General features: G+C 37.4%; 1 protein-coding gene across 18 annotated transcripts in view; it reads right to left on the minus strand.

Annotated features, from left to right (window-relative positions):
• The window catches only part of GRIP1 (glutamate receptor interacting protein 1), a 746,896-nt gene that overhangs the window by 401,272 nt on the left and 330,784 nt on the right, over positions 1-14,840 (minus strand). For 8 of the 18 annotated variants that reach the window (XM_058308387.2, XM_058308385.2, XM_058308386.2 and 5 more), the window contains exon 1: positions 1,671-2,273. The exons of 2 other annotated variants lie outside the window; for them this stretch is intronic. In XM_058308387.2, coding sequence (XP_058164370.1) covers positions 1,671-1,803 — 133 coding nt within the window. In that variant the 5' untranslated portion in view covers positions 1,804-2,273. Of the gene's footprint in view, positions 1-1,549; positions 2,314-14,840 lie in introns of those variants that run through there. 8 more of the 18 variants (XM_071218935.1, XM_071218934.1, XM_071218932.1 and 5 more) reach the window with 4 other exon arrangements.

Here is a 14,840-nt window from a genome sequence, read left to right on the forward strand (position 1 = left end):
ATGATATTGACAAATTAGATAAGTTAAAACATGATTCTCTTTGAGTAACTGCACTTGATGTATAAAGACCACAATCTTAGCTATATCATTCTCCTCACTCTAGTTTGGAGATATTTCTTAGACATCTTCATAAATATTTCTCCTTGTAGTGATATTTTTTAAACTTGCAAAGTATTTGTTGTTTTAATTTTTTTTTACCAAAACTAGTAGGATGGTGGCATATGAGAGACATATTATTTGTTCAAAGATATACCACAATAGAAACCTGGGAAGGTGTGAATTTGACACATTATATATTGACTGCAAGAAATTTGTACCATGAACATCAACCTAATTAAAATTCCTAAACTCCTTTTTTCATCTTCGAGTTTTCAGAATTATGCATGCAAGCTGACCTTTTTAAGGTAATATAATACAAATCTTAGTTAAGTTCTTGAATATATTATAGAAACTAAATTTAGGAAACATAGACTGTCACTACATTAAAACAGGTTATTCATGTAAAAGCATCATTAAAGGAAAACAGCTCAAACTCACAGATTACTCTATAAAGGGAACATAACATATTACTTAAGCAATGTCAAAGAATTACAATTTTGCATTATTGTATTATTGCCACCACATGAATTTTCACCCTCAGCATCCATCAATCACAACAGAATTTCTGGCATTACAACTAATTTTCACAGATTTCAATACCACAGAAATTTGGAACTAAATTATTTATTAGTAAATGCACAGTGGCTGTAAATGGGACACATTCACAGTTAGACATTAAATAGCCAGGAAGAACTAGAATTTAAATACATGTTTATAAAGATCCTTATTCAAGAAAATAAAACATCATTTTTATTTTTTTTAAAATGACATAACTGTCATTTTGCCCCCAACTAGAACACATCATAAATTCTATGAGCTTCTTTCTCTATATCCTTAGGCATTTCTGGGAATGTAAAATCTGTTGGGACAAGTCTAAACCTCATCAGGACCTTAAAGCACTGATAGTACAAGGAAAATTCTAGTTCTCTGTTATTCACAAGCTAATTTACAGATGTTTTGATAATGTATATTTTATTTTATTCTACAGGTATCACTGTTTTTAGCTGACAGTAAATAAGAGTTCTCTTCATTCAATGACAAAATTATGAACACGCAACAGAGAAAAGCATTTGAACTTCCTTGTACAAATATCGCCTGAGATTAATCAGAGATAACTGTTCAGAAGTCTATACCAGGAGCACTAATCCCAGGCATCAACTTGAACATGAACAATTATTTCTTCCAAATGAGCTAGCCTTCCCTATTCCCAAAAGAAAAAAAAAAAAAACTATTTAAAAACAACAACTCCAACAAAACCTATTCTAACCACCTTCTACTACATTGGCTTGCAAGATACCTTTTTGAATGGCTCATTAAGATATAATGCAATCAATTAAATGCACCTAAAATATTACCCATGTGTACAGACCTCAACTGGTTATATAGTCTGGATGCTATCTGATGACTATTCTTACAACAAATCAAGCAAACGTAGTACTTCAGTACTTACAGACTGCTCACAGAGAACACCATCTGTGAAACCTTTAGCATTTAAGATAAAAGCGCCAGGCAAGGTTTATTGTTAACCCCAGCATGCGAGAAGGAACAGGAGGGCGGAGGGAAGCGCTTACTTCGAAAATGCTCTGAGGCGTAATAATAGACATCCTCATAGCCCTCGTGGTAATCCTCTTCTGGTCGGTACTTTTTCCCCTTTCTTCGCCTAGATCTTCTTATCTGCTTGACAAAACCCAGGAAGCGGTCCATCTCTCACGCCCCGCGCAGCCCGGCTCAGCCAGCACCGGAGCAGCGCAACCGCCCAGCTGCTCGCGGAATTGGTGGAGCATGAATGACCAACTGCAAACCAGGGACGGGCGCGCTTTCCTTGGAACTGCCTCTGTGCCACTATAACGCAGAGATTTTAGCCGTGGGAGAGGTTAAAAAACCAAGAGCAATATGCGTTTACTTTGATAAGAGTTCTCATTTAGCCCTACAAACTACCAAGCGTGCCCAATAACGGGGAAAAGAAGGCGGGGGGGGGGGGGGGGGGGGGGGGGGAGGGGAGCAAAATAAGAAAGAAAAGAATAAATAAACAGCAAAACCTTGGACTTCAAACAGCTTCAAAACAAAACAAGAAAGTTCAAGAGATTCAGTTGAGGCATAGAGGAGTCCCAGCACTAGAATTTACTATCCAAAGTCTCCATCATCAGGGGAGGGGGCATAGGAGAAGAGAGGGCGGGGAAACATGTTAGTCAATGGACTGAACCAAAGCTACAGGCTGAACCGACTTTTTCCTACTTGTTAACCCCACCCCCCAGTCCCAACACCCAGTGTGTCAAAGCACGTGCTTGGCAAACTTCTTAAAAAGCTATTGTTTTGCCAGGAGCAGACTGATTAACCCTTTGTGCTCTCTTGACTATCATATTAATGAGCAGCAAAGTGGTTTCATCCATATGCACAGCCCTCTTGCTGACACGAGTGTGCTGTATGTGTTAATTGGAGCAGCAGGGAGAAGGCTCAGCAGCTGCTTTCAAATGACACGTTTACCCACTGGGCATTAATGTATTCAATCGCTGTTTGATCTAAATATTAAGATGCAATTCACAGAGAGGCTTCTCATAGGTTTAGTAACAGCATACCATAATCAGCGAATAAAGGGAAACTGCATGGTTTAGGAAGAGGAAATACAAATAATCCAACTCTGCTTACACTGAATTCAAATATAAAGTCTAGTTGAATTGTTATACTTTAAAGGAATATGGAAACAAAAATTAGCTAAACAGCAAATTAAACAATTCTCCTTGGTGAAGATGGAGGAAGGGAGGGAAGGAGAAATTTGGAAAGTGCTCACACCCTGTTCATCCTTTGTCTCTAAAACCAAAAGTAATTTTTTTTTTTTAAGTACAACAATCAGAAACACTTCAGACTAGACGAAAGAGGTACTCGAAAGTCTAGAGAGGTCAGCCTTAATCATGGATAATCTTCTCTCTAGCTCCTTTCTTCAGGTCTTTAAATGAATGGAAATTTTTAACACCAGGAAAAATTTGATTTGCTTACAATGTAATTAATCAAGCATATATTAGGCGTATTACCTACCAAACTAATATTACTCTGCAGCTCCATGTTTCCAGAAACATATTTTTTAATGCTTCTTACTGTCTAAAGGTCATTAAATATCCATGTAATATCAAGTTCATAGGACCATCCAGAGGGAACAGATTGCACTTTGCACTGTCTGTTTAGATTCACAAGCAATTTGTCTTCCTTTTAGATTTAGACAGTCCTCTATTTTCAGATAATAATTGCTACTTAGAAGGTAAATATTCATCAACCAAGAGCATTTTAGCTCTGAAATGTGTAGTTAGCCTCAGTGGTTTCATGAATTTCATCTATTCTTAGAGATTTCCCTTTTATCTGCCTTAGAAGTGAGTTTATGAAGAGAAACAGAAACTTAATGATGCTGAAAAAAAAGATGCTATCAAATTTTTACGAACACCTTTAAACAACAAAAAATCACTTGTCTACCAGATCCAAATCCTTTATTACTCTGACTCCCTATCCAAAACAAACTAGCAAAAATTTTAAAGTGGTAAACTAGAAGATCATGAGTCTAGACTTTGAATAGGTCACTAAATAAATAACAATGATACATAAACTTTTAATTTAATCCTTTTAACAACTTTTTGAATTTGAGTGTCATTTTACCTTCATGGATGAGGAAATGAGGCTGACAGGTGTTTTAGTGGCTTGGCCAAGATTACCAAGCTAAGACAGGCAAGGCGGGTAGGGCAAGGCAGGTAGTACTAGTTATTCTTTAATACAAATTCAGAAATTAACTTGCCTACCTAAGAATTATTTGCAATCAGCAGTTCATTCTTCTCTATGTACATCTGTTATTGAAATGGAGTTTGAAAGGAGTTGTTGATTCTCATTTTTAATTGGGCTAACCAAATATCCTGGTTTGTGTAATTAATTTACCAAGTACACTTGAACCCCGGAAATAATGCAGGCACAAATTTTAGCCAACTACGCCGGAATTATTATAACTCCAGAATTAGTGGAGTCCGCATTACTTAAGTTTTGCAGTTATAAGTTCCCAGTTCAATTTGAAAGGACTCACAAAGAACAGTGACAATTTAGTCTTCAATAGAGAGAAGATCTCTTTTATATAGAACAACTTAAAACATCTCTCCAGTGTGTACTGCTTTTAATTTTAGTACTTAAAGAGACTGAGATTTTCTAAAGCAGTGTAAGCAATCATTTTGCCCAAGAAACAATACAGACTAAGTAAAATATCTACATAGCAAACTGTTTTAAAAAATAAATGCAGGGAAATGGACTTGGCCCAACGGATAGGGCATCCGCCTACCACATGGGAGGTCTGCGGTTCAAACCCCGGGCCTCCTTGACCCATGTGGAGCTGGTCCATGCGCAGTGCTGATGCGTGCAAGGAGTGCCCTGCCACGCAGGGGTGCCCCCGGGGTAGGGGAGCCCCATGCGCAAGAAGTGCGCCCCATAAGGAGAGCTGCCCAGCACGAAAGAAAGTGCAGCCTGCCCAGTAATGGTGCCGCACACATGGAGAGCTGACGCAGCAAGATGACGCAACTAAAAGAAACACAGATTCCCGTGCTGCTGACAACAACAGAAGTGGACAAAGAAGAACACACAGCGAATGGACAGAGAATAGACAACTGGGGCAGAGGAGAGGGGGGGATAAATAAATAAATAAATCTTTTAAAAAAATGCAAATTGTGCTTACGCACCTTTCTATTATTCCCCTATTTTTCAAAGTTTTTATTTCAGAGGTTAAATTTTCAGTATCTGATTATGATGATTTAATTTTTATACAGGATGCGGTTTGATGGTGCTGGGGAGGAGTCTGGAGGTTAGCCATATACTTGAAGGAGTAAGATGGACAGGGGAATATTCCTATTAAATCAGTCACAGATGCCTGGGAAGCCAGAATAGGGAAGTCACTATTGGAGGTCTACTTGGGTCACAAAGAATGAGAGACTGTAGCAGTACATGATGGCTATATGTGTGTGGGTGTGTCACAATCTAAAAGATAGAAGGCAAGACACTTCTCACTCTGCCAGGGAGTGGTGGAGGATAGACAGGATCCTTCACACAATCTTCCTAAGCCCATGCTTCTGAACTTTTCCCATCTTCTATCCTAAATGTTCCAGGTTTAGCAATGGTAGACCAACATAAATCTATAAGGACTTGCTATTACGCAACAACTAGCTAGCATCCCACCACACTTAGCAAATTAGTAGAGTACAGTTCAAGTCCATCAGGTTAGATGTGCTATTCTTTCTGGAAAAGGAACTGCTTTTTCACCTTAACAGCACAAACACTCGTAAGTGCTGCTATTTACAGTCTTGTACTCCACAGCCTCTCAATGGATGGGACAGGTTAGAGGTTGCAAACAGCAGTTCACAGACAAGATATCTTCCATAAACATGTTTTGTTTGGTTCACCAAGTGTGTAAAAAAATCACAAAAGAAGACCAATGTCTAAAAGCCAGAAGATTTCACAAATAAACCATACATTTGATTTTTCTTGAAACATCAAAAGATCTGGCAACTCTGGGCCCAATTTCAGCATGGCAATCATAGATCAGAACTGAGTGGTGGCTGCTTCCTATAAATAAACATGTACTTTCCACTCAGCCACAGCTGCCTCCCCTGGGCCCAATTCTCTCATTCAGTTACCACTTAGCCCCTACAGGTATTTATGCTTTTGAACCATGGCTGACATTCTATCTTGATTAGCCAGTCCTAAAGCACTGATTTCTTTAAATTGTATCTCTTCTTATATTTTTATGTAAAGAAAGCAGGTTATTATCACAAATTGGTCTTGAGCTAAATATTCACTAAACTATAAAATTACATTTCACATAAAAATTTGTTCACATGAGAAAATAAAGCAGGTGGAATAGTTCAAAAATATTACCTCAATTAAGAATAGCAAATATGCTAGCAAATAAAACATAATTATTTTCTTTCTGACAATGACAGCATTTGTATGGTTTTCATGTATTTCTGAATTAGATTCTCTATTCTTGTAGGAAAAAGGGAAAGAACCAACAAGTTAAATCTTCAATTTACAACCTTCCCTAAATGAGTGATCAAATAGTACCCTTCTGAGTACATTCACATTGAGGAACAGTTACAGAATTTTCTCAATATCATTATGGAACAGACAATCTATTAGAGACCAACCTATTTTGTGACTGAGACACTAAATCAATTTGGCCTTCTTAGATGCCATGATGTCTACACTGATGGCAAGAACTGCTGCAGCTTTCCTGTGACCTTGCCGTAGATATCCCAACATCCTGAGGAAGGCAGCGTGGGGTGGGAAAGCAACCTGGTCCCTAGCAATGATGGTTGTCTAACCCTGTCAGCCCCAAAACCACTTTATTATGACAAATGATTTGTAACAGCCTCCCCTCTTTACTCATCAAAATGAAATTCACAGAACAGGTGCTCTATGCACACATAATTTAAACACCTAACATCCTAATAACATGTATTTAAGGATGCACTTAATACTACATACTTGAATATGTAAATGTGAGGGCACGACTATACTAGAAGATGTAGTTAGATCCTTACATCTAATGAATAGTTTAGAATTTAAGCGATCATCAGAAGCTCTTCCATTCAAGGTCTAGAAAATGAAAGAGTAGAGGCACAGGTGGACAGAATAAAAACTAGTATATTAATTGCATTTTAAAACTGTTTAAATACAGTATTGTGTTTTAAAACTGTTTAGCATTAGCTTCTAGGACCCCCACATTATAAATAGGTTTCTCCCTTATAGGACTATTTATTCATATGGATATTTGAAAGTTGTTGAAGATAGAGAACACATTTTTAGTTTGTAAGTGTTTCTCCCTCATTCTAGGAGCCCCCACCCACAAATGTCACAGCAGTGTGACAACCAAAAATGGCCCCTAAATCCTCCCAGTCACACCAAAGGGGCAATCTTGCTGACAACCACTGAGCTAAATTAACCAAGGGAACACTGCCCTACTCCTAGAATAGTGCCTCCACTGTTTTCCTTGTTTAAGGTACTTTGAAGTGTAAGACCTATTTTTTTATCACTCAGTTATTTTAGCAGTTGATATTCAAAAGCAGGTAGCATCCTAAGAATTCTGAGTGGTATAACACTAACACTTTCTGTCTTCTTGTTCTTCATGAATTTGTACAAGATTTAAGAGACACGGATTTCGAAGTTAAATGCTTCAAATTAAAGATAAGCACCTCACACTAAGTCCAAGGCATTTAAACTATTATTCTGCTGAAAATATTGTCTATTGGTACATTTGAATTGAGGTATCTTAAAAGAATCGCCCAAAGCCCTTTAATTAACAAAAGCTCCAATTCATTATATTTTTATTACAGTTATTTAAATAATGAGAACCTTTGCTTTCATTATTAAAATATATACATATATCTATAAATAAAAGAATAAATAGTACAAGACCTAAGCAGGGTTCCTCAGAGCCTGAAGTAAAGGTTTCAACATGGAAGTAAATGTTTTCTAAATTCCTCAGGCACACCCATGATGAGTAAGGAGACACATCCACACAGAGCCAGATATTCACTGTATCTGGCAGATAGTAGGTACTCAATAAATATTCCTGTGACATTTATATGATAGTAATGCTAAGATATACCTTAGTTAACAATAGAGATGACATATTTTTTAAAAATTTGAATTTTAAAAATATTAGTGTTAGAAAGGATTTCAGAGACCAATCCCAGTCTCTCTGTTCCCCTCTCCCCCACAGCATTCAAACCCTAGGTTTCCACCAGATTCTCACTAGGACAACCTACAATGCCCAGCCCTGGAGCTACCTCCACTTGATGCACCCCCAACCCCAGCCCTGGAGCAGAATAATGGACTCTCGCTCTGCCCTCCAAGGGCACTTTGCTTATGCCTCTTTTAAAATCATTCTTCCTCTATCACAGTGCCCCCTGACAGCCATTGTTACTAACTTGAGATGTGTAAAAAAGTATGTATTTTTTCATTATTTGTATGCTATCCTGTTTTATTTCAGGGAAAATTAGAGATAAGTATTTCATTTACTTATGATGTTTAACTCCCCTGGCTAATTTTTCCTATAAGGTCTTAGGAAAATTTCACGAGGGTTTTCAGGATATTAACTAACAATAATAATAAAATAATAAGTCATTATAACAATAACACATAACAAACAACTATTTATTGCTATGTATGTACCAGTCTCTAAGAGCTTGTACTCATTTATTCCTCACAACAATCCCATGAAGTTGGAAATATCATTTACCCACACTTATAGATGAGGAAATGAGGCCCAGTGACATTAAGTAACTTGTCCACAGTCACACAACTCACAGTGGTACCTTTACTTGTCTGAAATGAAATTCATAGATTATATAACCTGAACAAACATAACTTAAAAATACATAACCTCCTAATAATAGCCCATGCACTTTCATTTTAGAGCAGAGGTTCTTAACCTTTTTGTTCCACAGACCCTTTGGCAGTCAGGTGAAAACCAGGGACCCTTTACTATCCACACTATACTGGATATTATTTAATAAATATATCACACCCGTACCAACACGTCCCCACAAGAATAATGGATTTTTTTTAATTTCAATTCAAGCTCACGGACCATTGTTAAGAACCCCTGTTATAGAGTTTATGGTCTTGGCCACCAGGCTATGCTGATTCACAAAAGCTATTTCTATGTAAACAGTATTTTAAAAACAGAAAAAACCACTATGGTATTCAGATGTGCTGTATACAGTCAAATGAGTTATCTAATGGATTTATTTAAAATATATACTGTGCTAGAAATCGTATATTTCACAAATGTATAAATGATGAAAAATGATGAAAAACTTCAAATGTGAAGTTAAAGATGTGTAAGAGGAAATGCATGTTTTTTTTAAGTGCAAAAATTCAAAAACCACTGCCTAAGTGTCATGATGGTTCCTTTGTATCCTCAGTTGGGAGAACATGTTGCATGCTCACTATCTGATGAATGGAAGAATGATGGAATGAAGGGTGAATAAATGGATAAATGAATAATTGATTGAAGGATGGCTAAAGAGACAAGATTTGCCTAAGCTTGCTCACTGAGAGTGAGTGCCGATATACAGAGAGAGAATGGCTGTGTCCTGTCCCATTGGCCACAGAGAAGAGGTATGCAAGGCACAGCTTTTAGAGGAAGATCCCTATTTCCAGCCCATCCAATAAAGAAGCAAAGAGAGTCCCAAACATGCTTCCTCTCACCACACCATAGCATTCCCTTTCTCCTCTCAGGCCCCTAGCTTATTTGATCTGTTTTCTACTTGCTATTCTAAGGCCAGTCTTCCTTTCCCAATATGGAGAATGAATCCAAACCTTGGTAGAATCCTTATCACCGATCCAAAACACACATTCATGTGCATGTGTACACACACACACACACACACACACACACACACACCTGACTCCAAAGGATGAGTTTATACCACCCTGAGAAGCAGGCTTTCACAGCCAAGCCTGTGCCCCAAGAGGTACAGCTGTTTCTCCCTCCTCAGCTGCTACCACTACCAACCCTTGCAGAAGACATTTTCCCCACAGTCTACCACACTCTGACCAAAAAGATTTTTTAAAAATTCTGTTAATCCATGCATATTAGATCTGGCCCTTCTTTACTGCATGAAAAGTGGGGGAATGACAGTAGGCAAGGATGAACTTTGCTCTGACCCTGACCTGGGCAAAGCTTTGTGGTAAATTTGGGGTAAATTATTTAACTTTGCTAGTCTAAATTTCTTTGATTTATAAATGAGGATACTATCAATGAAGATTAAATTAAGTGAAGCTTAGAAAGCATTCAGTTTGAATCTGGTACATGGTAACCTTTTTTTTTTTAAAGATTTATTTATTTTTATTTAATTCCCCCCCTCCCCCGGTTGTCTGTTCTCTGTGTCTATTTGCTGCGTCGTGTTTCTTTGTCCGCTTCTGTTGTTGTCAGTGGCATGGGAAGTGTGGGTGGCACCTTCTTTCGCGCTGGGCGGCTCTCCTTATGGGTGCACTCCTTGCGTGTGGGGCTCCCCTACGCGGGGGACGGCACTCCTTGCGCGCATCAGCATTGCGCGTGGGCCAGCTCCACACGGGTTAAGGAGGCCCGGGGTTTGATCCGTGGGCCTCCCATGTGGTAGATGGACACCCTAACCACTGGGCCAAGTCTGTTTCCCCATGGTAACCTTTCAACAACACTTACTTTAGCACTCTCATATTGCTAAATGCTGGGTAGAGTCTTTCGGCTCAGGAAATACCCCAAGCTGTTTCTTATCTTTTCAGTCCATATCAGGAGTTGTGCTGCCTTGCTCAGCCCACCTGCAAACTCCCTGCAGACCAGTAAGGGGGAGAATAAATGTTGTAAACCTCAGGGTTTGGGAGTGGCTTATAATGCAGCAATATTGGTACATGCTGACTAAGCTACCAAAGTATACTACCCTCGCACACCATGGCAAGCTGTATAGCAAATGTCTAGTTGTCTCTTTAACCAAGCTGGGAAATACATAAAACTAGAGCCATATTTTATTGATTTTTAGATCTTTGGTCCCTAGTACAGAATTTGGCACAGAGTAAATGGCCAATATATGCTTAACGAACTACTGAATAGAAGAAAGCACAGGGGGCTATAAGATTTCTTAGGAACCACTTGAACATCCGTTCTTAGACACCACCTAAGCCCACTACACATTGGGGGAGCCTCAGAAAGAGTCTAGTAACTGCTTAGGCAATAGTCCAAGTTATGACTGGGACTGATAATTATTCCCATTGTTCCAAGAACGTGCATCCTGAGGCATCATGAACCCATAAGGACAATCCTATTTGGTCTTCCAGAACTGGAGATCAGAATGTGAAAGATTCTCTTCAGTCTGAAGATTAGTAATGGTTACTTAGAAATTCTAATTTGCTTGACCTTAACTTTTGGGAAAAAAGCAAAAGCACATACTTCTTACTTTCTTTGGACACTGAAAACCCCATTTCTGCCTTTCTTTGTGTTATCTATTTTTAACCCTTGATAGATGTTTCTGGAATTGGATAGCTCTGGAATTCTGTATTTTTGGAGAATAATCTCATAATCCATGTAGCCCAAAAGCGAGTCCAAGGAAAGAAATCCTGGTCTACCTACTTAAATTTCTCTGATTTTGTTTCATGTCAGGAAATTTAAAATCATGGAAAGAGGTAAAACGTTATCAGGAAAGGCTGGAATCTGGAGAATTATCCTCAACCAGTCAACTTTTAACCTTTATTATTCTTTCTGAGATAGATTTTTGTACAACGTTAAATATATCTGGGAACATAATATAAACTTTTGGAGTATTTTTGCAAGGAGAATAATATGAAGTCTCAAGTTTATTGTTAAGTGTTTCAAAATAACCAAATTAGTTTTACAAATGTATGTAATACCCAATAATTGCTTGAGTTTTAAAAAATTTTATGTACTTATTTCAACTTAGTATGTAATATGTTATGTTTTCTATATTTCATTAGTGGGGGATAATTCAAGGTTAAATAAACATGGTAATGTATCTTAGTCCAATTTATAATTGGAGAATGACTGAATGAAAGTAGAGTGTTCATCTGTATACCATGTCTACACTGAGGTCCAGATTCATATATCCATATTCAATTCCCTTCTATGATACATAATTAGTACCTCCAAGGTAAAAAAGGCCAAATATTTTATGCATAGCACTCAAACCTATACCCCCCATCATCATCCCATCTCAGTATTATCCTTCCAGTTGTTCAAACCAAAAAACAACACAGAGGCATACTTGATTCCTCTCCTTTATACTACTCACATCCAATTTATCAGCCAGTTCAATTCAGCCGTACCTCCAAAATCAATCCCAAATTAATCACTTTTCTATGTTACATGACTACTCCCAATGACAGCTTGCATCCTTTCTGGCCTGCACTATTATAGAATCTCCTAAATAAGGCTACCCCTAGCAGTATGAGAATAACACATTTTAATTTTTATTCATTGTTTAAAGAATATAAATTATCTTTAACATTATACAATTATCTTTAACATTTTCTCCTTTAAAAGTGGATCAAACAGGGAAGCGGCTGTGGCTCAATTGATTGGGCTCGTCTACCATATGGGAGTCCCTGGGCTTATGTCCCAGGGCCTCCTTGTGAAGGCAAGCAGACTTGCACCCATGGAGAGCTGATGGCTCGCGCCCGTGGAGGGCTGGTGCAGCAAGATGATGCAACAAAAGGAGACAAACAGACAAGCAGAAGAACGCACAGCAAATGGACACAGAGAGCAGACAGCAAGCAAGGCCGCAGGAGCGGGTGATAAATAAAAATAAGTCTTTAAAAAAAAAAAAAGTGGATCAAACACCAAGATGCCCACTTTCGACACTATCATTCAACATTGCACTGAAAATGCTTGCCAGAGAAATTAGGCAAGAGAAAAAAAGCCACCCAAATTGGAAAGGTAGAAATTAAACTATCTCTATTCACAGATGAAATGATCCTTTATATAGAAGATACTAAAGAATCCACAAGAAAACTACCAGCACTGATAAGTAAATTCAGAAAAGTTGCAGGCTAAAAGATTAACATGCAAAAATAATTTGGGTTTCAATATACTACCAAAGACTATTCTGAAATGGAAATTTTTAAAAATCCCATTCACAATAGTTCATTAAAGAACAAAATACATAGGAATGAAGTTAACTAAGGATGTGAAGGACTTAGGCACTAAAAACTACAAAACAGTGCTGAAAGAAATTTTAAAGATCTAAATAAATGACAAAAATCCCATGTTGACAGACAGGAAGACGTAATATTACTAAGATGTCAGTATTACCCAAAGCTATCTACAGATTCAATGCAATACCTATCAAAATCCCAGCAGCCTTTTTGCAGAAATTGAATGAGCCAATCCTCAACTTCATATGAAATTGCAAGGAGCCCCAAAGAGCCAAATCAATATTGCAAAGGAAGAAAAGAGCTGGAGGTCTCACATGTCCCAATTTCAAATCTTACTACAAAGTCACCAAAATCAAAACAGTATGGTCCTGGCATAAAGATAGACACATAGACCAATAGAATAGAACTGATAGTTCAGAGAGAAACCTATACATTTTAGCCAACTGATTTCTGACAAGGGTGCCAAGTATAGTTAATTGGAGAAAAATAGTCTCTTCAACAAATGCTATTGGGAAAACTGGATATCCACATAAAAAAAGAATAAAATTAGACCTATCTCATACCACATACAAACAGTAACTAAATGGACCAAACCTAAACATAACAGCTAAAACCATAAAACTCCTAGAAAACAACAGTGGGACCCTTCATAACCTTAGAGTTGGTAGTGAATTCTTAGTTATGACACCAAAAGTACAAGTAACAAAAGAAAAAAATACAGATAAATTGAACATCCAAAATAAAAAATTTTGTACGTTAAAAGGCTATCAAGAAAGTAAAGAGATATCCTAGAGAATAGGAGAAAATGACTGCCTATATTCAATAAGAATTTAATATCAAGAATATATAAAGAGCTAACAACAACATAAAGACAACCTAATTTTAAAACGAACAAACAACTTGAATATACATTTCTCTAAAGAAAATATACAAATGGGCAGTAAGCATATGAAAAGATGCTCAAAATCATTAGTCATCAGGAAAATGTATATCAGAACCACAAAGAGATACTACTGGGGAGCGGATGTGGCTCAAGCAGTGAGCACTTGCTTCCCACATGGGAGGTCCTGGATTTGGTCCCCCGTGCATCCTTACAACAAAAAAACAAAAAACAAACAACAAGCAAACATGAAAAAACCAACTCAGTGGAGTCAATGTGGCTCAGTGGTTGAGTGCCGGCTTCCCACAGACAAGGTCCCGATTCAATCCACAGCCCTGGTATCTCAAAAATAAAAGGAAGATACTACTTCACACCCACTAGAATGGCTATATATATATATGTATATAATAATTATATATAATAATTAGAAGTAACAACAGAAAATACTAAGTGTTAGTTGAGTATGTGGAGAAATAGGAACACTTACACGTTGCTGGTGGCACTGGAAAATGGAGCAGCCACAGTGGAAATCAGTTTGGCAGTTCCTCAGAAAGGTGAAAACAGCATATGACCCAGCAATCCCACTTCTTGGTATATACCCAAAAGAAAGTAGTGGGCATGAATTTAGTAGCTAACCTGTGACAGGTGCTAGAAACATTTTTTATAGAGTGAATAAATGAATCCTTACAGCCACAGACATTCCAAAAGCAAATGATTTTAAACTCACTAAACTTGTTACTAAAACTATTATCAAACAGAAAGATGGCTTAGAATTCTCCTTCCATCTCCTATTTCATACCCACTGTGTAATAAATATTGAGTGTACAGTACATTTGTAGAAAACAATTGAGTAAGTGAATGAATGAATGAACAAATAAACAAACAAATGATCCAGGCAAAAGTTCAATAATAAAAGTTAAAAGGAGAGGCAATAACATTGGTTAGTCCAAATTGGGTAAGCATCTGCTAAAAAAAAAACAAAAAAACTTATAAGTACTTTCAAATATTTGTTACCTAACTAAACAAGTATGCCTAGCAATGGTAGCTAGAATTCAAGGCTTAACAAATGGCTTTGAGAAAAAAAGACCAAGAAGGTAGGTAAGAGGAATCATATGGCAAAGCATTTAGAGGAAGGAAAATAAGGAAAATTTAAATTAGATTAGTCATCACAATTCGTAAAAGAAGTGAGAACACA

The sequence above is a fragment of the Dasypus novemcinctus genome, chromosome 12 (assembly GCF_030445035.2).
Source record: "Dasypus novemcinctus isolate mDasNov1 chromosome 12, mDasNov1.1.hap2, whole genome shotgun sequence".
Classification (NCBI taxonomy): Eukaryota; Metazoa; Chordata; class Mammalia; order Cingulata; family Dasypodidae; genus Dasypus; species Dasypus novemcinctus.